At 38.0% G+C, this 27,793-nt stretch overlaps 1 protein-coding gene across 1 annotated transcript in view; it reads right to left on the reverse strand.

Moving 5' to 3' along the window:
* The window catches only part of LOC141433147 (uncharacterized), a gene marked incomplete in the record, with an annotated part of 51,345 nt that overhangs the window by 22,310 nt on the left and 1,242 nt on the right, over positions 1 to 27,793 (reverse strand). The window contains 13 exon segments of the mRNA XM_074095019.1: positions 1,152 to 1,198; positions 2,562 to 2,765; positions 4,513 to 4,710; positions 7,542 to 7,730; positions 8,389 to 8,586; positions 9,437 to 9,640; positions 11,010 to 11,207; positions 14,032 to 14,229; positions 15,576 to 15,752; positions 16,824 to 17,006; positions 19,168 to 19,365; positions 21,201 to 21,377; positions 27,295 to 27,390. Coding sequence (XP_073951120.1) covers positions 1,152 to 1,198; positions 2,562 to 2,765; positions 4,513 to 4,710; positions 7,542 to 7,730; positions 8,389 to 8,586; positions 9,437 to 9,640; positions 11,010 to 11,207; positions 14,032 to 14,229; positions 15,576 to 15,752; positions 16,824 to 17,006; positions 19,168 to 19,365; positions 21,201 to 21,377; positions 27,295 to 27,390 — 2,267 coding nt within the window.

A 27,793-nucleotide genomic window follows, 5' to 3' on the forward strand; every position in this document is an offset into this window, starting at 1 on the left:
AAAAAACTCGGTGGACTGGGACACTGTGAATGACCTAAATTTTAAAGGAGCAAATTCCAAGAAAATGTCATAAACTACTATTAATATGATAATTTTAAATATCGTGATGCGGACTTTATAGTCTTTCAATAAAAAGTGGAAGATGATGATATTTTATTCATTTGCACGTATCTAACAAGTTTAAATATTTTATAAATGGTAAAGCAATTTTTGCTTCAAATTACCTTGTTATTTAAACGGTGCAAGATTATTTTTATGAGTTGCAGTATTTTTATGTCCCGTAATGTAACGCAAACTTCACGTCAAGCTGTTCCACAAACCGTCTAAATGGATCTTTAGAAAATACAAAATCATACGTACGACATTGACTTTCCGCCACGCAGACATTATTTGAATTTCTGTAGAATCCAGGTTTGCATCTGCATCCGGTCTTACATACTGTGGTTTGTATGGGGCAGTTGTATATTTTTCCAATACTGTCGCAGGTTTGGTTAGAGCAGCCTTTGATACAAGTATCAAAAAATTCGTTTTGACCAGGGCAAAGATCTGTTGAAAACAATAAGTACGTTTGATTTCCCTCCCAAATTCACTCTATCTACTTGTGTCTTGAGTGACAATAACAGGCAGTTGGCTCACTGCCTCTATACTTTGTTTTTGTCACATCTATTAAACGTAAATATAGTTTCTTCAGGATGAAGACCATCGTTCGAGAGTTGTAATTGTGAAAGAGAATGTTTTATACAAGGTGTTCATTAAATAACTGAAAACCAAAAAGTAAATTGCTCAGAATTGCGAGTAGAATCGATTACCTACACCGGTTTAAATTCAGTTAGTTTGTGTTTTTAAATCCCTTTTTTATTGTGCCCAGTCTAAAAGTTACGACTACAACAGGCGAAAATTAAATATCGATAATTCAATACTGGCCGTTTTGCTGTCAATGTGTGATTTTCTTAAACCCATTGATTTTCCCCTCGACGTTTCTATCCACACTCGCCGTACCTGCTCGGGTGGCTATATGAACGTCTTGGGTAAAATGGCTCGTTTTATGCTCTGGTTGTAAATACGCGGTTTACAACTCTTGGCTTCACCCTGACAGTATAAAAATAGTACTAACCAGATGGTGCTGGTGTAGTAGATGGTGCTGGTGTAGTAGATGGTGCTGGTGTAGTTGTAGTGGTTGTAGTTGATTTTTTGGGACCTGAAAATGAAATCTGTATTTTATATTCAATAGACGAATGTACAGTGAACGTTTCACATCAGAACGGCTGCATCTCGGCTATATTTTTTTTTTACTTGTTTTTTTAGTCATTGTCAGCACCACGTTCATGCTTATAAAAGAAAATGTTTAAAAATTGTGCGGAAAAGTAAATCATTGGATTAAAATAATACCCATATATAAAAGCTAGTGAGTTAGACTGAAGATTCTTGCAAGTATGCTTTGGTCTAATTTTTTTCTTCAACGTACGTCTGGAACTAGGGCGGGCTGCCAGTCTAACGTGATTCCATCAGATTCTCAATGCATACGAGTACGAGTACATTAAATCGTTTTTTTCCCTTAACCAATTGGAAGAATGTGGAAATATATTTATATACATAGCCATAACACATATAATACATGAGGATATAAAACAAAGGAATATCATCAAATAGGTACTTAAGGAGGAAGCGTGAGCCACATCTTTCTCAAGCCACAGGATTAACTTTGTTTCATAAAAAAAAAACAAATACATTTTATCACTTCCCAGACACTTTTCGCATAATTTCATTTATCAAATTATTACTTGCCTAATAAATAAATAATATAAATATCATGGGACACTTGAGACTACTTGACCTAGTCCCAAACTGACTTGTACTATGGATACTAGGCAACGGATAAAGATACTTTATATAGATAAATACATACCTAATACGTATTAAACATCCAAGACCCGAGAACAACAACCGTCGTCAAAATAAACTTCTCACAAATAATGATACTTAACCCAGTGCTTAGCAAGTGCACGTTTACCTTAACATATGTACATGTACTAAGCATGTTCATGTGTTTTTATAAACAATAAAGAATTTTACATTACATTAAAATTACTCGCTTACCAACTGCTGCATTTACCAAATTCCATGTAGTCATTTGGCAAAACATATTTTACGCAAAATAAGACTAGAAAAAAGATTTGATCAAAACGCTGCCATTGCCTTAATGCCATTTTCCATAGAAATGTTTTACAGTGAAAATTTAACGAAATGAAAATGTGCGGACTAAATTTATTCCAAATACTTATTGCATTGTTATAAAAAAAAGTTGCTAAGTTTGGATAATTAAAATTTTGTCAATATCAGGATCCGTTCGATGCCTAAGACGGAGATTATGAGACCTGAGGCAATTGACAAAAAAATGATTAAAGTTCCAACTCTAAGCGACAATAAATATTATGGCATTGGAGGCATTCTTAAATTAATGGTGAGAAGTTTCTGCAGATAGAAGTTTATATTCTGAATAAAACTCTTTAACCCAGGACTGGCTAACCATATAATAGAGTAATAAAGAAACAATAACTTACCGCACTTAGAACCTATGATACACACACCGTCAGTGTTTCTGAAGTAACCGGTTTTGCATTTACACTGTGGTTTGCATGGTACTACTATTCCGATTTTAAATGGAGGGCATTTAGAATCGTTGATGTAATCTGTGCAGTTCTCTCCTGGACACGAGGCAGGGCATGGCTGGTACTCTTCGTTGGGCCCGTTGCATGCGAATGGTGCTGGAGAAGTTAATTTAAGTTATTAGACTCTATATGAAAATCATATAAATAAAATGCAGTACAGGTTTAATTTTCGCCTAAGGCCAAAGCATTTCTGTATTTGCTTTATATTAACTAATTACGAGTACATATTATAGGTTTTAATAAATAGCGAGTGAATCATCATAGCAAAGGACTATACAAAAATATATTTTATCACTTTATTTTTTTTGAATAATGATTAGTGAACCCCAGGACAAGACTGCCAGGCTGAAATGGGACTGGGCAGGCCACGTCAGCCGTATGGAACCCAATAGGTGGGCTAAAATAGCCACAGACTGGATACCACAAAATGGACTTCGGCGGCGTGGCAGACCCAGGCGTCGATGGCGGGACGATCTGGACGCCTTTCTTCGCAGCTGGTCAGAGATCGCCCAAGAAAGGGTAGAATGGAGGACATGGGGGAGGCCTTTGCCCAGCAGTGGGACACCTCTACAGGCTTCTAAATAATAAATAATATGATTCGTGAACTAAGAACATAACTAAGGTCATAGTCATACACATAGCTCTGAGACTGAGAATTAGCAAGTTAAAGTGGTAGTTAGCTAGCCAAATCTGCGAAGGAACGACACCGACAACCGGTGCGTGGGGTAACTAGTGGTTCGTTGTTTTGCATTAGGCAATAATCAACATCATTATCATATAGCAGTCCACTGCTGGATATAGATAGGCCTCTCTCAATGAGCGCCATTGCGCCCTGTATTTGGCTCGGCGCATCCAGTTTCTACTAGCAGCCTTTCGTAGATCGTCACTCCACCTGGCCAGAGGGCGTCCTACACTTTTCAGACTCGCGGTTTCTACTCAAGAACTCGTCTAGTTACTCCAACGGTTGTCGTTGTCGTTCCTTCGGCAGATTTGGCCAGCCAACTACCACTTTAACTTGCTAATCGTCAGTCTCAGAGCTATGTCTATGACCTTAGTTCTGTGTCGGATAGTCTCGTTGCGAATTCTATCCTTCAGAGAAACTCCGAGCATAACTCGTTCGGCGTTCCGTAGCACACTGTGTGACCTGAACTGCAGGTTAGTATGTGTGACGTTTCATGATGACTGGTAGGACGCACTGGCTGAAAGCTTTCGTTTTCAGACTTTGTAGTATAGGTGACGAGAAAACTTGACGTATTTTTTCAATTGCTGCCTAGCCCAGCTGAATTTTAAGGTAATACTTAATAGGTATACTTAAAATCGCCGTAAACTAGTCGGACCATTCCTGGGTTATATAGGAAGTTGAACCGTTCAATTTAATAATTTAACAATACGAGAGTTTAAATAAGTAGTGGAGCTTTTATCCGGGATTGTCGTTGGTCGGTACCCCCGAGTTGGAAAACGGTATTACTCGTGCTGCGTTATCGGTTGGTGTGAACGTGCCTTAACAGAGTGATGTTGTTAGTAATGTGTGCTACCCTACATTTGACAGTGTCAATAAAAATGACGATGAAAACGTGGGTAGTTGTGTGCCGGTTATATTACGAGTATATAGTTTTGTCGAGCGCGTGTTGCAGCAGCCGCCGAGTCGCGTTGCTCCTAGGAAGAAGGGCTACGAATTATCCCGAAAAATGTCGAGCTAAACTAGATTTAAGACGTGAGAAATCCGGTACAATTATCATTTAATATGGGCGAGTATCACTCATAGTAGTTTCATGTTCAAAAAAGTTTAAGTAATATTAATAATAATAGGTACCTGGTCTATGTTATAAAATAAAATACTCACGGCAATTGCTTATCGCGATACATTTGCCAGTCTTCCAATCTCTTTTTTGGTTAAAGCCGCAGGTGCATCTTGGTGGATCGCAGACTATGCCAACTGGGCACGTTTGAGGAGAATTCCTTGTTTTTGGACAATAATCTCCATCGCACTTAACAGTTGGGCATTTGTCGTAGAACTCACCGTTGGGGCATGATGGAGTTGCTGCAAAAAAGTTGAAAGTCGGTTAGTATTTTATAAATATTTGGTTTCCATATTACGGATACGCGGGCCGCTTCATCATTTTTTGTTTAATTGTCAAATACAAATATATGTATTTACGTGTTTAATATTTTCTAACTAGATTTTTGCAAGCTTTTCTTTAGCTTGCCCTGTTTATTTAACACAACCATAACACAAGCTTTGCTAAGCTTACTTTGGGACTAGGTCAATTGGTGTGATTTGTCCCGTGATATTTATTTATTTTTATTTTATTTCTTTGTTTGGGCCAAATCTTGGAAGCCAAATCTGACCCACTTCCAGCGCAAGCGGTCCGATTGACTTGAAATTTGGCGTACTTGTGTAAATTTGGTGACAATACAGTAATCTAATAGTGACGTCTTGGTGGTCCTGCCAGGATCGTCTCCGCAGGAGGGAACTCAATAGTAAATAAATAGTACCGACTTGAAATTTGGTACAGATATGCAGTTAAGATGACAATGCAAGTACCTATAGTCAACAAAAAGTACAGTTAGTAAGAAAAGCTTGTATTAAAAATGAATAATTTAACAGAAACTTAACTTAAGGAAACTAGCCCATTGTTTGCTCTTCGTTGACTGACTTCTTCCAACTCGTCATGGGTGTGAAACATGGTTTTGGTCTAAGACAGTCTTGATGATTATAATCACTTCGAAATCAAGACCAATTTATAAATACTGAATTTTTGTGAGTAATCGATAAGCTATTGATATTAAATAATTACTACTTGATAATTTTATTTCATTTTCCCACAAAACAAATACAGTAGAATAAATACAAATGAAAAAAAACAGCGCTAACAATATTGTTCGATTCTATTGAGACAACTGTGTTAACTTTACCAATGATATATATTTTATATAACTGACAACAGTAACGAATTAAATTAGTCATATTTATTAAGAAAAAAACAAACGTCGAAGAAATACCTAGATCTGTACGTTAAAAAATAATATACCTACATTATTCTACTAACATTAGCATTACTAATGCGAACGTGCATGCGCGTTTGTTTACTCGTTCGCGCTATAGCAGAGCACAGGCCTCCTCTCAGAATAAGAGGGCATTATTGGGACAATTGAATTTAATTAAATTACTAAGACCAAATTTTATTAGGTTATTATTTGTGATTTGTATTAAATTATATAAACTAATTTTTATCCCAATATTCCCATAGGATCGGGATAAAATCCCGAAATTTCAACTGCTGGGTTTTTTTTACGCATTTATATGATACCTAGGATTTTAGGTTTCCGTAGCCAAAATGGCAAAAAATGGAACATGTAGTAGTACATGGCGACATGTCTGTCTGTCTGTCTGTCCGCGGCTTTGCTCAGGGACTATCAATGCTAGAAAGCTGTAATTTTGCACGAATATATTTTATATGTAAGCTATGTCGACAAAATAGTACAATTAAAAATTCAAAAATATTTTTTCTTAGAGTACCTCATCCAACCTTGTAGTATGGGGTATCGTTGGATAGGTCTTTTAAAACCATTAGGGGGTTGCTAAACAATTTTTCGATTCAGTGATTTGTTTGCAAAATATTCAAATTAAAAGTGCAAATTTTCTCTCTTAAATAGGTATTCTCTATATTTCTTTCTATCTAAAATCTAAACCGATGGGTGGAAAAATTAAAAAACAATCAGGATGGCAGTAAGTATATCAAACTTACAAGGAAAACTATAACGGTTAAGTTTCCTTGAGAATTATTAGTAGTTTAAGAGTAAATAGCAGCGTAAAGTATAAAATATACCTAAACTTGGAATATTCCGTACAAAATACGAAATCCTTAGAAAAATATTACTTAATTTGGCGTAATGGCTACGGAACCCTATTTTAGGCGCGTTTAATATATTTCGTTCTGTGCTGCAAAATTGCAATATTTGTTCTAGGTCACAAGCATTGCAAATTTGGGAAAATATGAATAAATATTTATTGCGTAAAAAAACATTCGCGTAAAAAAACAAAAACCTGTTAAAATTTGCTTTGACTTTTCTAGTTAATTGCCGCGGTTACTTGGTCTACCAAACGACATGGGACACGGGATCGGGAAAAAATCTCGAAATTTCAACCGTTGAGTTGAGAGTCATGCATGAGTCACGATTGTTTGACGATATAAATTTTGGAAATTTCCGTGGGATTTTAGTAAAATCCCGGAATTTCAATTCAACTACCACATCCGATTACGCGTGCGAAGCCGCGGGTAAAGTAGGTAAGTAATATGGTCACAGTGTCGATGATACTGCAATGCCGAGTAACCAATAATGGCTAATGCCGCGTAACCTACAAAAACAGCAGATTTGAGATTTTGCGACTGGTATTTAAAAAAAGAAAAAATCTTGAAAATAACCTAACCATAAAAAAATATTTTGAATACAAGCTTTTATGCTGACTGTACTTTTTGTTGACTGTACTTGCATTGTCACCCAAACTACATTTGCATACCAAATTTCAAGTCTATGCTATTAACCGTTGAAGATTTCCGTCCTGCGGAGACGATCCTGGCTGGACTTCCAGGATGTCACTACTAGATTATTGTATTGTCACGCGATTTACATAGTATTCCAAATTTCAAGTCAATCTGACTACTGGAAGTTGGTCAAATTGAACTTGCAAGATTTGATTACAGACAGACAGACACAGGGACAGGTGAAACTAAATAAAAGCTTGTAAAAAAATGTCATTGTTGGTTACGCCGCATTTGCCATTTTTGGGTACGTGGCATTTCAGTATCATCGAGGTAAAACTGCTGGGCTACCATCGCTTAAGGATAAAGTGCATTTATTGACACCTACCTGAACCGCATTGATCTGTTGGTACGCATTTTCCATCGGAGTTGCGCAAGTAGCCCTTTGCGCAGACGCATCCCTCAATGCACTTTATAGGGTCTATACAAGGCACTGGTCTGTTCAGCTGGCTACAGTTCCTGGCATCGCATCCACCATTGATACAAGAATTGTATACTTCGTTGTCTCCGCATTTGGCTGTTATAAAAACATAGTAACTATTAATAGATGGTGTAACAAATGAAAAACTCCTTATTCGATTACCTATACATTGACAAGTTCTAATAGTCACTCAGTAGATTAGGACCCTGTCGCAGGGAGCCTCTGCTGCCCTTATCAAGATTTTTTTATAAGTGCGGCAAGTGCTGACTGAAACAGGGTTCTACTGAGTGTCACATAATGAAATTGTCAAGGTATATAATTAAGTCGTTGATTGACCACATCAACTCCACTATGTTCTGCGTTAAAATATTATTTAATTTAAGAAGGAATAAGTGTAACGTTGTAATGTTTTTTAAAATTGTCAGTAATAGCTTAGGCAATAAAGATTAAGATATCCCGATGATCGCGATATGTTGTGAGCTCCCATAAATATCATAAACTAAGTATTCTATGCACCTATTAAAAGAAGAAGAAGTAGGTGGTGATAGATAGGTAAATATTCTTTTGTTTTTGTTTGTTCATTTGTATGTAGGAAAGGGTAAATTATGTACTTAATAGCTACTAATGAACCGATTCTGAAAAATCCTTTGCTAATATGATGCTACAAGATCCTTAATTTACATTGGCAATTTTTATCCCAAAGAAGCGTATATAAAATTGCCCTAGGGCAATGTAAAGAAATATAATATCTTACGGCATTTATCTTTAGGGATGCACACGTTGGCAGCGTTCCGTAAGTAACCGTCAATACACCTGCAGGCTGGTTTGCACCCAGGGTCACCATAGTTGGGGTTCCGTGGGCAAAATATTGGGCCTGAGTCAAGACTGCATACTTGGGGTGGGCAAATCGCGGGACAAGAGTCGTACACTTCATTGGCTTTACATTGTAGTGCTGGAAATTATAAATATTATTTGCATAATACTGGTGTATTATTGGATTTTGTTATGCAAACGAGGTAAGGTTTTACTAAATCATACATACATACATAAGTACATAAAATCACGCTTCTTTCCCAACGGGGTAGGCAGAGACTACGTCTTTCCACTTGCTACGATTCTGGCATACAACTCTCGCTTCTTCTACATTCATCAAACTTTACATGCATTCACGTTGGTTTAGAGTATTCTATAGCAAAATATTCCTCAAAAGGAAAAACGGAACGTTACAGACAGCCGATTTACTCCAAAATTACTGTACAGATTGAGGTGAAAATTAGCACATATTAAGCTTGACGGCAATGTCTGTCTGTCTGTCTGTGGCATAGTAGCTTTAAAATGGATAGATCAATTTCGATGCGGATTTTTTTCGTGAAAGCAAATTTCCTTACGGCGGTTTTTAACAAGATTTCATTAAAATAGGTTCAGCTGTTTTTGAGATATTTAACTTTTAAATGACAAAATTGGGGGTTTTCCAACTTTCCTAAGTTGTTTAGACTATTCTATCAAGATATACAGACGTAACGTATATTTAACGTAATACAAAATTAGTGTTTCAAACCCAGTTGGTATTGGATTTTAAGTATAACGCGTTGACTCATTTGTTGCAATTAGTTTGATAAAATTTGTGATTTTAATACATTGTTGAAAGTAAATCACGAACTCAATGTATAGAAACCGCAAATTTTATCAGGGTAATTTTACCAAATGAGTTAACACATAAATGACCAGCATTATCTGAGCTTGACACGCTAATTTTGTATCACGTTGGAAAGGTCACCCGGTAGATTGAATTAATTGTTTACGTTTTTCGCAGTGGCATCTCAGCACGCATGTTCCCGTAGCGTTTCTGGCGTAGCCATCTGCGCATCGGCAGCCTGGCTGGCAGGCGGGATCGCCGGGCTTGGGTGGCGCTGCGCATCTTATCACACGGTCGTCGACGTCACAGCGACGTGGCGGGCACGGTGCGGGGCAAACGTCATACACCTCGTTCGGTTTGTTACATTGTGCTATAAGTAAATATCATAGGATAATTGGCTACAACCTAGTTCGAAGCTTTACATTGCCAGGGCAGACCACTGTGTGCCATAACTTAAGCTAAGTGTTTAATGGACCTAGACTATATAGTTTGTATGTATGTATATCTATTTTTTCAGTCTTTTCTGTAGTCTAAAAGGCGGTACTGAAGCATATTATCATGATCATTAGATCATAAATATCAAAGTCAACGCAAAAATTACCCAAAGGCTGTTTGACCGTGTGTTTGACCTATAGCATCTCAAGCAGAAGATCGTGGGTTGGCGCCCGCGGGCTCGCAGCTCTCAGTTTTTCGAAATTTGTTTGGAAAATTGTGGAAATATGCACACACCTGTCAATAAATTCAATGTTTGTGTATGATGTTTCCAAACCGCATTAGGCCCGCGAAAAAAATTACGCACTTATGCAACACGCTCTATCTGATAAATCGCTATCTATGTTGTGTCGTGAGTTAAATACAAAAGTGAGCATCCATAATTAGAATACGTTTGGTCGATACGATACGTATTTAGCGTCTGCCTGTTTAGCGTCATGTATGTCTTTATTTGTTCTATGTTTGTTCCTATGTTTGTTTTTTATGGCGTTAAATAAATGTATTTTCTTTCTTTCTTTCTTTCTTTATTTCAGGACCTCAAGATACAGGCTCAGCCTAGTTTGGGGTCCGCCAGACATCTTTTTTTATGTATACGTGTGTCATTTTTAAGGGAAATAAATTATTATTATTATTATTATCTCGATACATTGGCGTACAGTGGACCTAGGTAGCACTTTCGCTGCCTACCTTCAATGAACGCCCCAGTCTAACGTATCATACGCTAAATAAAGGCTGACTAATAAATTTGCTAGGTGGGCAAAATTGGTCACTCTATTGGCTAGCTGGCCAATCAACGCGTTGGCGGAGAAATTGAAACGCCATAATGAGTTTAAGTAGGCTCACGGACCTGGATTTGACCAGCCTTGCGCTAAATGATTAAAGTGTAATAAAAATCATTTTTAATAATTTAGAATACTAAAAAACAGTTTCAATAATTGACTATCCAATAAATCAGACGTTTTCAACCGGTGTGTGCCGTGTATATTTTCAGGTGTGCCGCGATTTCAAGCAGTATATGCTGCATTGCACTCATAAATAGCTATATTAATGATAAAACAGTACGAAAACAATCCGCTGTCCGTTATGTTGTACATAATGTGTATACTGTACGGAACCCTCTATGCGCCAGTCCGGCTCGCACTTGGCTATTTTTTACTAAAGTGCCGTGAAACTTTGATAAACAAAAAGTGTGGCATTCAATCGAAAAGGTTGAAAACGCCTGCAATAAATAAACTATAATAACTTACGTTGTTCGCATTGGTCCTTTGGCACACAAGTTCCGTTCGAAGCACGCAAGTAGCCCTCTTTGCAGATACATCCATTGATGCAAGCTTTAGGGTCCAGCTTCACACATGGCACTGGTTTGCCCACCTGGCTGCAGTTCCTGGCGTCACAGCCACCGTTGATGCAAGCGTTGTACACTTCATTGGCTCCACACGTTGGTGCTGTGGTGTAAAAATGTACTTTAAAAAAAAATCTACTTAGAGAGGAGGGGGGGAAGGGAAGCGATGGGGGAGACCTACTATGTCGAACAGTGAACGTTCTACGGCTGACTGATGAGAACAGGGGTGTGATTCTGCAAACCTCAGTTGTCTTTTTCCTAAAATGACCTCGCCTCTCTTGCCTGTTAGGCCTGATAGAGTAAAATTATGCCCAGTTAAGATCTGTAAGAAAAAACGCACAAGTTGCACTACAGTGCGAGGAGTAGACGCGTCTGAAGTGGTCAATCGAGCGCCACAATGTAATAGAACTTACACGGTTTTTCTTGCAGATCTAAGACAGGCCCAATCTTTAGGGCCCAATGCAATTTGGAACGAAGGAGTCGTGATTTTGATAGTTGTGATAGATGGCACCATACGCCGCTATTCTGATCACTTAAGGTAAAAGGCCGTATCTCTATAAAAAATGACCTTGACCTTGAGTTAGGAGTCATCCATTAATCACGATAGGTTCGAAAGGGGGAAGGGGAGGGGTTCCGGAAAAATCACGTAACATCACAAGGGGGGAGAGGGGTGTAATGAGAAAAATCACGTGTATTTATTTTCTGTCTTGCTAATCCGTGGTCCGAAGATAATGTCAATTAAATATACTATTGCGATATACTTTATACCTGTTTTTATTAAAGATATTAGGTATTTTATTCTGAATTTTTTAAGATATTTTTACTAAAAAAATACACGTGATTTTTGTGTGGGGGGTTGGTTGACAGCCCCTTATCTATCTACCTATCTATTTCATTTATCTATCTAATGTAATCTAATCTATCTATTTAATCTAATACCTTTAAACGAGCTTGAATATAATCAGAACCTCGGAAACGGCTTCAACAATTTCGATGAAATTTGGTATGGGTTCGAAGCTTGGACTTATCTCTAGAAAAACGCTTATTATCGAGTTTTAGCCCGTATTAAACTTCATAATGGCAGTGTTAAATAAATCAAAAGTTATGTTTTTCGAGATACCGCCTTTTGCCTGGAATAACAGAATGTTGAAGCTAGGGCTGGAAATCGAGCCTGAACCTTTCGTGACGATTGACTATTACACCATCCTGTGCGATTAGAAGAATTTGAAAAAAAAATAGGTACCGAACACGAAAACCTCTAAAACAACTGAAAGTAATTATTTCCGATATTACGACAACAAATTAATACGAGTATGTTTTCCAAATGTTTAATGTACGTATTTTGTAAGTAATATCTTAGGTACCTACACATTTTTATTTCAGTATTTGAAAAACGAACAATTTAACTTACTACAGACTTGTGTAAGGACGCATTTTTTGAGGTTACGGTCGTAAATGAAACCATGCTTGCACTCGCCTTTTGAATATTTGTAAATATGTTTTAAGTAAATTTATTTTGTTATGACGATCCCTATTTGAGATACCATTTATTTATAGTTTTAGTTTTAGGTACTTTTCATTGACATAATTAATAATTTGATTTCTTGACAACTCCCCCTTGAGGACGAATTTAATTTATTTTGACATTGTATTTTATTGGTTGTTTTTTATATTTGCTTATTTTTAAAAATTTTGACGATCTCAGTATAAATTCTTATATAATCTGACTTAATGTATTTATATAATGTAATTGTTATGTTGAGTGAATAAATAAACTAAACTTAACAATGAGAAATTTAATAGCGAATGATTAAAACTTCTTTAAAAATCTTGACAGTAGCTTGCCACTACACTGACAAAAAAAAAAATGACACATAATGCTAATAGCTTTCCCATCAAAGTCGTTTCAACGACGATTAGAGAAATAAACTTTGTTGCGTCAAAACACCCTGTCAATGAGATAATTAATAGCGAATGATTAAAACTTCTTTGAAAATCTTGACTGTCACGAGTAACTTCACCACCACCCATTTCACTTAGAAAAATAAATGTCAAAGTCACATAATGCTAATAGTTTTCCCATCAAAGTCGTTGAACTTCGTGACAAACGACGGGTTAACTTAACAGAAAGTGAATATGTTGTTACTCAAATGCATATCTTGTCACGCAATTATGCAACACGCTGTATCTGATACATCGATATCTATGTTGTATCACGTATCTTAAATACCCCATGAGTTAAATACAAAAGTGAGCACTCATAATTAAAATACGCTTGGTCGATACGATACATTGGTGTGCAGTGGATCAATTCCAAGGTAGGCAGCTGCTTGTTTGCACCTGCACCAGCATAGCAGCCCATCGCAGCAGTGTAAGTAGCACTGGCGCTGCCTACCTTCAATGAACGCCCCGGTATAACGTATCATACGCTAAATAAAGGCTGGTTAATAAATTTGCTAGGTGGGCAAAATTAGTCACTCTATTAACTAGCTGGCCAATCAACGCGTTGGCGGGGAAATTGAAACGCCATTATGAGCTTAAATAGGCTCACGGACCTGGATTTGACCAGCCTTCGCGCTAAATGATTAAAGTGTGGTAATAAACATTTTTAATAATTGACTATCCAATGAATCAGACGTGCCGCGGCACACTAGTAGTGTGCCTTGTATATTTTTAGGTGTACCGCGATTCCACGCAGTATATGCTATCATGAATAACAATTTTAATGTTAAAACAGTACGAAAACAACCCACCGTCCTTTATGTTGTACATATTATGGGTATACTATACGGAACCCTCTATGCGCCAATCCGGCTCGCACTTGGCTATTTTTTACTGGTGTGCCGTGAAACTTTGATGAACAATAAGTGTAGCATTAAATCCAAAAGGTTGAAAACGCCTGCAATAAATAAATTATAATAACTTACGTTGTTTGCATTGGTCTTTTGGCACACAAGTTCCGTTTGAAGCACGCAAGTAGCCCTCTTTGCAGATACATCCCTTGATGCAAGCTTTAGGGTCCAGCCTCACACATGGCACTGGTTTGCCCACCTGGCTGCAGTTCCTGGCGTCACAGCCACCGTTGATGCAAGCGTTGTACACTTCATTGGCTTCACACGTTGGTGCTGTAGTTTAAAAATGTACTTTTTTTTTTCAATTTCTACTAAGACGATGGGGGAGACCTATATGTCGAAAAGTGAACGTTCTACGGCTGACATGATGAGAACAAGGGTGTAATTCTCCAAACCACAGTTTCCCAAACCTTTATAATATGCGCCTCAGTTTTCTGTTTCCTAAAATGACACGCCTCTCTTGCCTGTTAGGTCTATTAGAGTAAAATTATGCCCAGTTAAGATCTGCAAGAAAAAACGCACAAGTTGCACTACAGTGCGAGGATCAGACGCGTCTGAAGTGGTCAATCGAGCGCCACAATGTAATAGAACTTACACGGTTTTTCTTGCAGATCTAAAACTGGATCTCTAGGGCCCAATGAAATTTGGAACGAAGGAGTCGTGATTTTGACAGTTGTGATAGATAGCAGCACATGTCTCTATTCTGACCACTTAAAGTAAAAGGCCGTATCTCTATAAAAAAAATACTTTAAGTTAGGGGTCGTCCATTAATCACGTTAGGTTCGAAAGGGGGGAGGGGAGAGGTTCGGGAAAAAAACACGAAATATCACAAGGGGGGTGTAACGAGAATAATCACGTGTATTTATTTTCTGTCTGGCTAATCCGTGGTCCAAAGATAATGCACATTATATATATTATTGAGATATACTTTATACCTGTTTTTATTAAAGATAATATTATGATTTTTTTAAGATATTTTTACTAAAAAAATACACGTGATTTTTGTGTGTGTGTGGGGGGGGGGGTGGTAAGTCTTAACCCATACCGCGTATCACCACGGGGGGGAGGAGATTAAATATTTACTAAAAACCTCAAATGATTCATGGACGGCCCCTTATCTATCTACGTATCTATTTCATTCATTTATCTATCTATCTATCTAATCTAATACCTTTAAACGAGCAATACGTTTTTATAATCAGAACCTCGGAAACTGCTCCAACAATTACGATGAAATTTGGTACGGGTCGGGTTCCGGGGATGACAAATCGATTAAGCTTGGACTTATCTCTAGAAAATCGCTTATTATCGAGTTTTAGCCCGTATTAAACTGCATAATGGCAGTGTTCAATGAATCAAAAGTGATGTTTCTCGAGATACCGCCTTTTGCATGGAATAACAGAATGTTGAAGCTAGGGCTGGAAATCGAGCTTGAACATTTCGTGACGATTGACCATTACACCATCCCGTGCGAGTAGTTGAATTTGAAAAAAAAAATAGGTACCGAACACGAAAACCTTTAAAAGAACTGAAAGTAATATTTCAGATATTATGACAACAAATTAAATCTTAGGTACACATTTTATTTCAGTGTTTGAAAGACCAACAATTTAACTTACTGCATTGTGTTGGAAGAACGCACTTTTTGACGTTACGGTCATAGATGAAACCATTCTTGCAAGCGCAGCCGTTGAGAATACAAATATCAGGGCATCCAACTCCCTTTTTGTTATAGTTCGAGCAATTAATGCAAAAAGTTCCGCAACCAGGGCCTGCATTTTCATCGCCACCGCATGCTGTGTAAAAAAAAGAAAAGTAAATAAACCTATTAATAATTATGAATGCAAAAGTTCGTGAATTTACGTGTACGTGTTTCTTACTCCTTCACGTTAAAATTGCAGTCGAATTAAGATGAAATCTGGTACCATGTAGATTGTAAGACGTTTGGTATACAGAGGCAATATTAATCCCCGTGTTCCTACGGGATCCGCTTTAAATCCAAAAATCGTAACGGCTAATGTCCTCCAGAGACATGAAATTCTTCAAGGACGTTTGTCATGCAAGGTAAATTAACTCTTAATAAGGTAGAGGCGATTTAGCGACCACATGCATTGATTTGGAAATTCAATCTTATTGTTATAGTTATAAGTTACAATATTCTTTCGAAGACACAAACTGAGACAAGGATGCATATAAAAACCAGAAAAAGAGATCAGCGCTGGGAATCGAACCCAGGTCCACAGCATTCCGTGCTGCGTGCCATTCCCCTACACCACCACTGGACAAAAGTACAGACATGAATTTCTCCTACGTATACTTGTATATCTTTTTATCTTACCTTGTTTAGAATATTTTTGTACAAATATAGAAACACTAACCAAATTTTATTTCATTATGTAACGGTGGCATCTTTATTGCATAATGCTACATATAAAACTGATAGATCTAAGTAAAATTGTGCCATTTTTGTGTTCAAACTATTACGAATTCATTTGGATAATTCTTGAACTTGTAGGAGAGCATGCGTTATCCCATTAGGCTTAGCGTGGTCCTTGAGTTAGTCTTTCTTAACCCCTGATGCAAAAAGTGGGGTATTATAAGTTTGACCGCTATGTGTGTCTGTGTGTTTGTCTGTCTGTGTTACCGTAGCTCTAAAACGGGTGGACGGACTTGAATGCGGTTTTTTTTATATTTGTATTTAGGTTTTCTGGCGATGGTTATTAGACATGTTTCATCAAAATCGGTTTCTGAGATATTGAACTTTGAAGTGACAAAGTCGGGGGTTCTCCAACTTTTTGTTGAGGTTACTGTTGGTTCCTGAGGGACCCTAGCCCTTTTCAGTACGAATCGCTGGTGTTGTAACTTACATGGACACTGGTCTTGTGGAACGCATGTGCCGTTAGCAGCGCGAACGAGTGAGCCCTTGCAGACGCATCCTGGCTTGCAGTTGCTGTCGCAGTTCAATGGAAATCCAAGTTCAGAACACGTGTATGGTGTACAACTACGGTTCTTACAATCGGTGTACACCTCGTCTTTTTTGCATGTTGGTGCTGTGAACAAAGAAACAGGGTTTGTCAGTGCAAGTTCAATCTGTTAACTGTACTTGCATCATCATTCTAACGCAAAATCAAAGTTTAAGCCATATTTTGACTATATCTTTATTCTTTTATTAACCCCCGACGCAAAAAGAGGAGTGTTATAAGTTTGACCGCTATGTGTGTCTGTCTGTGGCACCGTAGCTATAAAACGGATAGACCGATTTGAATGCGGTTTTTTTTTATTCGACTGGATGGCAAACAAGCAAATGGGTCTCCTGATGGTAAGAGATCACCACCGCCCATAAACATCTGCAACACCAGGGTTTATTGCAGCCGCGTTGCCAACCTAGAGTCCTAAGATGGAATACCTCGCGTGCCAGTAATTTCACCAGCTATCTTACTCACCACTTAACAAAATTTCTTCAAAATCGATTCAACCGTTTTTGAGATATTGAACTTTGAAGTAACAAATTCGGGGTTTTCCAACCTTTTGTTGGTTCGATTATGCTATAACAGCTTTTACGAGTATTAACGTCGAGATCTCTACCACCTAATCTTTTGTGTACCAACCGTCAGGTAATTCGTTCACTAAGTAGACGTGGTTGGAATTAAATTTGTAAGCGTTAATCCAAATAAAGCCGTGGTTGTTTAGTGGTTTGATCTATCGCCTCTCAGGATCTTGGGTTCAAACCCCGGCTCGCACCTCTGAGTTTATCGAAATTCATGTGCGAAATTACATTTGAAATTTATCACGAGCTTTGCGGTGAAGGAAAACATCGTGAGGAAACCTACACACACCTGCGAAGCAATTCAATGGTGTGTGTGAAGTTCTCAATCAGCACTGGGCCCGCGTGGGAACTAAGGCCCGAGCCCTGTCATCCTGAGAAGAGGTCTGTGCCCAGCAGTGGGACGTATATTGGCTTGGATGAATCTTAAACAAATTGACATCAATTTAAATAAAAACATATTTTTTCATATAATCTAGTTACGTTATATTTTTTTAAGTAGCTATATAAGGTGCTAACAAATCAGGTACTCATATTTTTACAGCAGATAGTACACGTCTAGAAGTAGACTCAAGTATATAAAATTTAAAAGTTTATGTTACTTATTAGAGATAATAAGAGAAATAAACTTTGTTGCGTCAAAACACCCTGTCAATGAGATAATTAATAGCGAATGATTAAAACTTCTTTGAAAATCTTGACTTTCACGAGTAACTGACCATTTCACTTAGAAAAATAAATGTCAAAGTCATATAATGCTAATGGTTTTCCCATCAAAGTCGTTGAACTTCGTGACAAACGACGGGTTAACTTAACAGAAAGTGAATATGTTGTCACTCAAATGCATATCTTGTCACGCAATTATACAACACGCTGTATCTGATACATCGCTATCTATGTTGTGTCGCGTATCTTAAATACCCCATGAGTTAAATACAAAAGTGAGCATCCATAATTAGAATACGCTTGGTTGATACGATACATATCTCATCTTGATACATTGGCGTGCAGTGGATCAATTCCAGGGTAGGCAGCTGCTAGTTTGCACCTGCAGCAGTACGCCAGCCCACCGGAGCAGTGTATTTGCGCTGCCTACCTTCAATGAACGCCCCGGTATAACGTATCATACGCTAAATCTAGGCTGGCTAGTAAATTTGCTAGGTGGGCAAAATTAGTCACTCTATTGGCTAGCTGGCCAATCAGCGCGTTGGCGGGGAAATTGAAACACCATAATGAGCTTGAATAGGCTCACAGAGCTGGATTTGAAGAGCCTTGCGCTAAATGATTAAAGTGTGATAAAAATCATTTTTAATAACTTAAAATGGTAAAAAACAGCTTTAATAATTGACTTTACAATAAATCTGACGCATTCAACCGGTGTGCCACGGCACACCAGTAGTGTGCCGTGTATATATTCAGGTGTATCGCGATTTCAGGTAGTATATGCTGAATAAAAATCATAAATAGCTATTTTAATGATAAAACAGTACGAAAACAATCCGCTGTCCGTTATGTTGTACATATTATGCCTTTACGTAACCCTCTATGCTCCGGCTCGCACTTGGCTATTTTTTACTGAAGTGCCGTAAAACTTTGATGAACAAAAAGCATGGCAATAAATCCAAAAGGTTTAAAACGCCTGCAATAAATAAACTATAATTACTTACGTTGTTTGCATTGGTCCTTTGGCACACAAGTTCCGTTCGAAGCACGCAAGTAGCCCTCTTTGCAGATACATCCATTGATGCAAGCTTTAGGGTCCAGCTTCACACATGGCACTGGTTTGCCCACCTGGCTGCAGTTCCTGGCGTCACAGCCACCGTTGATGCAAGCGTTGTACACTTCATTGGCTCCACACGTTGGTGCTGTGGTTCAAAAATGTACTTTTTTTTTTTCAATTTCTATTAAGACCATGGGGGAGACCTACTATGTCGAACAGTGAACGTTCTACGGCTGACATGATGAGAACAGGGGTGTGATTCTTTAAACCACAGCTTTCCAAACCTTTATAATATGCGCCTCAGTTGTCTTTTTCTTTAAATTACTACGTCTCTCTTGCTTGTTAGGCCTGTTAGAGTAAAATTATGCCCAGTTAAGATCTGCAAGAAAAAACGCACAAGTTGCACTACGTACTCGTACAGTGCGAGGAGCGGTACGTGTCTGAAACGCACCGTATTTTATGCATGCTTTCCACACCGCTGTTTATAATACGCAAACGGTGCGGAATTGCAGTGACTTGCATATTTTAAGTAGCGGTGTAGAGAGCATCACACATTATGAGAATAATCACGTGTATTTATTTTCTGTTTGGCTATTCCGTGGTCCGAAGATAATATCGATTATATATATTTTTGAAATATACTTTAAACCTGTTTTAATTAAAGATAATATTTTATTCTGAATTTTTTAAAATATTTTTATTAAAAAAATATTTGGGGTTAAATATTTGTTACAAAACATCACATGATTAATGGACGGTCTATCTATCTGTTTCATTTATCTATCTATCTATCTAACCTCATCATGTCATCATGTCAGCCGAAAGACGTCCACTGCTGGACATAGGCCTCCCCAAGGCTCTCCTCTCAGATCCGTGTGTCATCACTGGCAACACACACTGGTCAAAGACTTTTGACTTTAAACACTGCGGTAATTTGGACGAAAAGACACTGCGAATCTATCTAATTGATCTCATCTATCTATCTAATCTAGTACCTTTAAACGAGCAATTCTTGTATATAATTAGAATCTCGGAAACGGCTCCGACAATTTCGATGAAATTTGGTACGGGGGGTTTCCGGGGATGACAAATCGATTAAGCTTGGTCTTATCTATAGAAAAACGCTTATTATAGAGTTTTATCCCGTTTTAAACTGCATAATGGCAGTGTTAAATAAATCAAAAGTGATGTTTTTCGAGATACCGCCTTTTAAGATTGTTTTTTTTTGGAATCTTTTTGTATTTTTTATTTCAATTCCAAATTTTTACTTTTACGGTCATCCCGTAAAACCGAAATTGAAAATACAAACTGAAATATAGATGCACAGAAAAAACAGAAAAATAAGACCATCACTGGGAATCGAAAAACCAATTTTCCAAAAAACCAATCTTAATTTGATTGCTTAGAAACGATATCTCTTGTCCGGGTGAGCGGTTAGTTCCAAAGGAATGCCGAAAAAAGTTTGAGGGCTTACGGCATAGATGTCGCTAGCGTCGCTGCTTAAGTGACTAAGTAAGAAACACAAGCTGAGATATGAGGTGGATAGGGAAATTCGTGTCGGTACCGTTGACCATCAGTGGTGTAGCGGTATAGCACGCGGTACGGATTACCGAGGACCTGGGTTCGATTCCCAGTGATGGTCTTATTTTTCTGTTTTTTCTGTGCATCTATATTTCAGTTTGTATTTTCAATACCGCCTTTTGCCTGGAATAACAGAATATTGAAGCTAGGGCTGGAAATCGAGCCTAAACATTTCCTGACGAATTACCATTACACCATCCCGTGCGATTAGAAGAATTTGAAAAAAAAAATGTACCGAACACGAAAACCTCTAAAACAACTGAAAGTAATATTTCCGATATTATGACAACAAAATTAATACGAGTATGTTTTCCAAATGTTTTATGTACGTAGTTTGTAAGTAATATCTTAGGTACACATTTTTATTTCAGTATTTGAAAGACCAACAATTTTACTTACTGCATACTTGTGGAAGGACGCACTCTTTGAGGTTAGGGTCATAGATGAAACCATCCCTGCAATCGCAGCCGTTGGGATAACAAATATCAGGGCATACAACTGGCTTTTTCTTATAGTTCGAGCAATTAATGCAATGGGTTCCGCAACCAGGGCGAGCATTTACATCGCCACCGCATCCTGTGTATAAAAAAGTAAATAATCCTATTAATAATTATGAATGCGAAAGTTAGTGAATTTAGGTGACGTGTTTCTTACTCCTTTACGTTATAATTGCAGTCGAATTAAGATGAAATCTGGTAATATGTAGATTGTAAGACGTTTGGTATACAGAGGCAATTTTAATCCCGGTATTTTGACGGGGTCCGTGTTAAATCCCAAAATCGTAACGGCTATGTCCTCCAGAGACATGAAATTCTTCAAGGACGTTTGTCATGCAAGGTAAATTAACCCTTAATAAGGTAGAGGCGATTTAGAGACCACATGCATTGATTTGGAAATTCAATCTTATTGTTACAGTAATAAGTTACAATATTCTTTCGAAAATACAAACTGAGACATGGATGCACAGAAAAACCAGAAAAAGAGACCAGCGCTGGGAATCGAAGCATTCCGTGCTGCTGCTTAAGTAGCGTAGTAGAAAAAAACAACCTGAGATATATATGCATAAGATAAATTCGTGTCTGTACTCCTGCCCAGTGGTGGTGTAGGGGTATGGCCCAGCGCTGGCCTCTTTTTCTGTGCATCCATGTTTTAGTTTGTATTTTTGATATGGTTTTACGGGATATTAGTAAAAGTAACAAAGATTTGGAGTTGAAATAAAAAATACAAAAAGAGTCCAAATACGAATTATTATACAATATTCTTTATAATACGGTATTTGACTATTTTGTATATGTTTTATACATTAAAACTACACAATGCCTGTTATCGAATAGAGAAACAATTATTAAGCTGCCTTTACAAATAACAAAGTTATAAGATTTGAAATTCAAGATTAGACAGAGAAAGACATACTGGCATGTGACGTCACTCGCCAGTACCGCCATACTTGCTGCATAGAGAAAAGCGTTTGAGAAAGAGACAAGTATATAGATTTTTCAAAAAATCACTATAAATCCAATTTTCAACCAAATTAAGTTTTCTCTTCGCTAAACACTGTCTGTACATCTATATTTTTATAATAACATTAAGATATGGCAATTTCAGGAGTTGTCAAATACCGTATTAATAAAAATAGCTTTAAAAATATCTTTTGCCAGGTATGTATTCGATAGCTGCTTTTGATTCTGTGGTAGTATGCTCCAATAAATAGGACCTTATTAAGGGTAAGTTAAACACCACAACGTTATGCCAAAATCTGCAAGCGTATAAAGCGTTTTAATATAATAATTTATTTTATTCAATATATTTTAACAAATAAATAGCACTTAAATTAAAAATAAAAAAAAACCGACAAAAAAAATGTCAGCAAAAATAAAAATAAAAAAGCCCGAAAAAAAAACGCCGCTAAAAAGGCAACTAAAAAGTAAAAAATAATTATGCACTACCTAGCTGTTGCCCGCGAATTCATCTGCGAAGAATCCGTTTATCCCTTTTTTTTTTTTTTTTTTTTATTATTGTTAGCCTATTCTGTCCCACTGCTGAGCAAAGGCCTCCCCCAATACTTCCACTGCTCTCTGTCCCCTGCATACAAGGGCCAGTCCTTCAAGAAGAAGTCCAGTTCATCCCGCCATCGCCGCCTAGGTCTGCCAGGTCGCCTTTTCGAGTTGGTAGGCATCCACTCGGTGGTTATCTTGGCCCAAAGCTCGTCTGGCATGCGGCAAACATGGCCAGCCCAGTCCCACTTCAGCTTAGACGCCGATCGACCTACATCAGTGATTTGGGTCATGGAGCGCAGGGCGGTGTTCCGGATCCGATCGACGAGTTTTAAACCTAGCATGCTGCGCTCCATGGCTCGCTGGCAAACCCCGATTTTGAACTTTAGAGCTTCTGTCAAGGACCAAGTTTGAGCACCGTAGGTGAGAGTTGGTAGTACGCACATATCCATGAGTTTCCTTTTTAAGGAAATTGGGAAGTTACCCTTCATAAGGTGTTTCATTGACCAATAGCTCCTCCAGGCGTTTTCTGTCCGTCTTTCGACTTCTTTTTCTTGCCTCGCCTGGAAGGAGACTAATTGGCCCAAGTAAATATACTCATGGACATATGCGATTTGTTCACCGTTTATCTCAATCCTACGTTGGGTGCTATTTGTCATTAACTTGGTCTTCGACATGTTCATCCTTAGTCCAACCTCGAGGCTTGCTTTGCTTAGATCACTAAGCATAACTTGGAGGTCGGTAGCTGATGAAGAGAAGAGGACTATATCGTCAGCGAATCGAAGATTAGTTAATCTTCTATCACCGACGACCAGCCCCTTGTCCTCCCAGCGCGGCGCTAGCTTCCGAAAGACCTCTTCAAGTGTGCTGGTAAAAAGTTTGGGCGATAGCGGGTCTCCTTGTTTGACCCCTCTTTGTATAGGGAAGGACGGTCCTGTTGAATCCAGTCTTATAGCGGCTGTACTATTGGTGTATATGGTTTCGAGGAGGTTAATATAGGCTTGTTCAATGTTTTGGTTGTGCAAAGCTTCGAAAATGGAAGAATGGGTAAGGCTGTCAAAGGCTTTAGAGTAATCGACAAAGGCAAGATAAAGGGGGTAGTTGTGTTCCTGAAATTTTTCCAGTATTTGGTTCAAGGCTTGAAGGTGATCAGTGGTCGAGAGTCCAGGACGAAACCCTGCCTGCTCAGGTGGCTGGTGGTAGTCAAGCTTTCCTGATATGCGCCTTTCGATAACTTTTATGAAGACTTTGTACAGATGAGAGACAAGACTTATAGGGCGGTGATTTCCAACATCAGTCTTGTCTCCCTTCTTGTACAACAGGATGATATTTGAGTGGCACATGTCTTTAGGAAAACAACCGGATTTTAATATATTATTAAAGAGCTCTGTAATACGGGGAATCAGTTCTGGCCCTCCAACCCTCAATGCTTCAGTTGTGATGCCATCCTCGCCTGGGCTTTTACAAAATTTCATTTTACGAAGGGTAAAATATACTTCATCGTTTGTTATCGGCGGGATGTCATTAAAGCCTCTGCTCGATAAACAGGGATTAGGCCGAGATGAGTCTGAGTACAGGTTCTTGTAGTACTTAGTCGCAATGTCCAAAACCTTACATCGTTCGCTCTGCTCCACACCATTTTCATCCTTCAAGCGAGTTACCCAAGACTTGCCAGATGAAGTTCCGTGTTTAGCAGCTCTTAAGGATCTATTTTTGGTTAGGGCTATTTCAATTAATTTGGTTTTGTAATTTCTTAGATCACTCCGAATTCTTCTTTTAACTAATTTGTCTATTTTTCTGTATTCTGCGTTGTTGTTAATTTTATTTACTGTTTGCCTTTCTTCTATTAATTTTATAGTTTCTTCGGTTAATTTCTTGTATTTGTTTTTTACTGCCTTTATCTTGTTACTAGCCTGTTTTATACTTTTCTTTATATGTTCGTATTGGTCATCAACAGTACTATCTTGTATGTTATCTAAAATGCTGAAGTAGTTATTTAATTCTAAATTGAAATCTTGTTCCTGGTTTATCAAGGTATGTTTGTCGTGCCTTCGAGTACAGTTTTTGAAAACTAATTGTTTGTGATAAATTTTTTGACTGAATAAAATCTTAGCGCGGAGTGGCCTGTGGTCTGAACTGAATTTTATATTGTTTATGGTTTCGATGTTTTTAACAATTTGTTTATTAGAAGCCAGGCAATAGTCTATTTCATTTCTGGTACGGCAATCAGGGGAAATCCATGTCCAACGACGCTGAGCTTTTTTAAAGTAGAAACTGTTGGCGATGTGTAGATTTTGACCGAAGGCGAACTGCATAAGGCGTGAACCACGAATATTTCGGTCACCAAGACCATGCGGTCCAATGATATCGGCATTATCCAGATCTTGCCTTGTTCCCACTTTGGCGTTAAAGTCACCAAGCACCAAGTTGAAAGTGGCTCGATGCTCATCGCAAGCTCTGTTTAGGACGTCATAGAAATCTTCTACTTCACTATCTGAGTACGCGGTAGTAGGTGCATACACTTGAACTATGGATAAAGTTTGCTTATCGGTGATTCTAAATTTTAGTACAGCAATCCTGTCGGAATAAGCTATGAATTCGATAATGTTGTCCTTCCATTTTTTGGCCACTAAAAATCCTACGCCACCCACACCACCAGCATGACCATAGTAATAAAGTATTGTATCTTTACGTTCTAAAGTATCTTCGCCTTCTCTTCTAACCTCAGACAGACCGACGATATCCCAATTGATATCGTCAAGAGCATTTTCCAACTCCAGAAGACGTTCCTCTGTTCTAAGCGTTCTGGTATTGTAAGTTAGAATATTTAGCGAATATTCGGAGTCCTTATTTGAAATCGCGTTGTTCGTTTGACGGTGGATCAGATTCGCCCGGGGATTCTTCGCACCCCATGCCCTAGGGTTGTCCCGCCTACCGTCATTGGCAAGATCCCCAGAGCCGCCGGGCACTAGGGGCCGTATGTAAGAGAGCCTATCCATATTGGGGGGGTTTGGACGTGTAACCCACCACGCTCGTCCAGTGCGGGTTGGTGGGTGAGCAGTGAGCCTGCTAGCTCGGCTCGGTGGCGCCGCCGTTGATGGTTAGACCATTCTTCCGCCGCCGCCCTAAGTTAGTATCCTGCTCTAACACTAACTGCCCGACTGAAACCACATGTCTTTGTGCTCTCGTCGGCGTCACACTTGAATTAACAAGTGTGCGACAGTTTAACGTCGTATCGAGGACGTTTATCCCTATTTTAGTATAATTATCTAGTTATATTTTTTTATCTAAGCGTTGTCGGTGTCGGGGGACCGCTAAGGTCGTAAGCTTGGTCGATACGATACGTATGCACAGGTTGATTATGTTTGGCCGGAATGACAATTTATTTATTTTGTTCAGGAAATTAAAACAAAAATATCGTATAAAAAGTTTTCTTAATTTATATTTAAAGTTTAATTTTAAGTTTAGTTTTAAGTTTTAGGTAAGGATTTAATTCAATATTAGATTTAAGATATTTAAATCATATTTTACACTCAAGTAATCAGAATGGTCACTTGATCACACACCAGAAACCTTCACCCCTCACAATATATAACAACTTTTAATTTAATATTAATTTAAATCTATATGGTCCTTGCTATTACCTAAATTAAATAGTCTAAATAAATTTTATGTACGTTATAACACAATTAAAACACTTACTACAATCTTAAAATCTATTACCAGAAAAAGAGCGTATCTTCACCGCACTTACGTCCTTTTGTTGAGAAGCGCAGTTTTTCGGCAATAACTCAAAAACGGTATATTTTTTAAGCGTTACCTTTCCATGTTTTTTGGACAAACGCTTTACAAGCTAGAGGGGGGGGGGAGACACAATTTTTGCTACTTTGGGAGCGATTATTTCCGGAAATCTTCACTTAATCAAAGTCCTTAATATATTTTCAAAAGAGCTGTCGAACTATGTGCCACGCGTTGATGTGTTAATTTTTTTTTTCAATTTTCGTTACGTGTATGGAGTGCCCCCCTATAAATATTTTTTTTTGTAATTTAACTACAAAACTAAATAGCGGCTTTTACAAGACATCTGTACTCCAAATTTCATTGATATACATCTTCTAGTTTTCGAGTAAAATGCCTGAGACATACGGACGGACAGACAAACAGACAGACAGACGGACTTGACGAAACTATAAGGGATCCGTTTTTGCCATTTTGGCTCCGGAACCCTAAAAGCAGAAAAGAAGTTAGAGCCGGGAATTTGCGGTTGGCATACGTATACTATACAGCTTTGACAGCAAATTGTTCTTACTAAAAAACGAATTAAAAAACTACACTTAGGGGCTGTTTCACCATCCATTGATTAGTGTTAACTGATGGTTAAATGTGATGCAGTCTCTATTTGTTTTGTTCGAATAGACGGAGACGGCATCACATTTAACCGTCAGTTAACACTAATCAATGAATGGTGAAACAGCCCCTTATAATTGCATTTTCTTTACCACAACTTGAATCCGTGCCCGGAGTGTCGCCAGTGGCCTCTGTCTCTCCAGTGTTTCCTGTTGCCTGAGTGTCAACCGTGCCTTGGACAGCAGCGTCTATGTATAATATTATAAATAATGAAAATTAAAAATTGGTGAAATTTCACTATGACTTTTCATAATGGATACTGAGTGATTTCAGTGTGCTCGTGACTGTGGCGGTTATAAAACGAAACATCGAGGTTAATAATCATGTTTTGGGAGCGATAAGGACATGTAGTGTAATATTAAACCAAGTTTCGAAAGAAATATTGGCTATACTTTTTAGTATATAGTGTAGTAGTAGTAGTATAGTGTAGCTATATTAAATAATAAATACGATAGTACATAAAGATATAACTAAAACGAGGTTAGTCTTAAGTTATGAGTTGACTATTATAAATATTCTAGTTTTTACCCGCGGCTTTGCACACGTACACACGCACGCACGCATTAGATCCACCAAAAAATTCCTGCGAGA

This window comes from Choristoneura fumiferana, chromosome 12 (assembly GCF_025370935.1).
Source record: "Choristoneura fumiferana chromosome 12, NRCan_CFum_1, whole genome shotgun sequence".
Classification (NCBI taxonomy): domain Eukaryota; kingdom Metazoa; phylum Arthropoda; class Insecta; order Lepidoptera; family Tortricidae; genus Choristoneura; species Choristoneura fumiferana.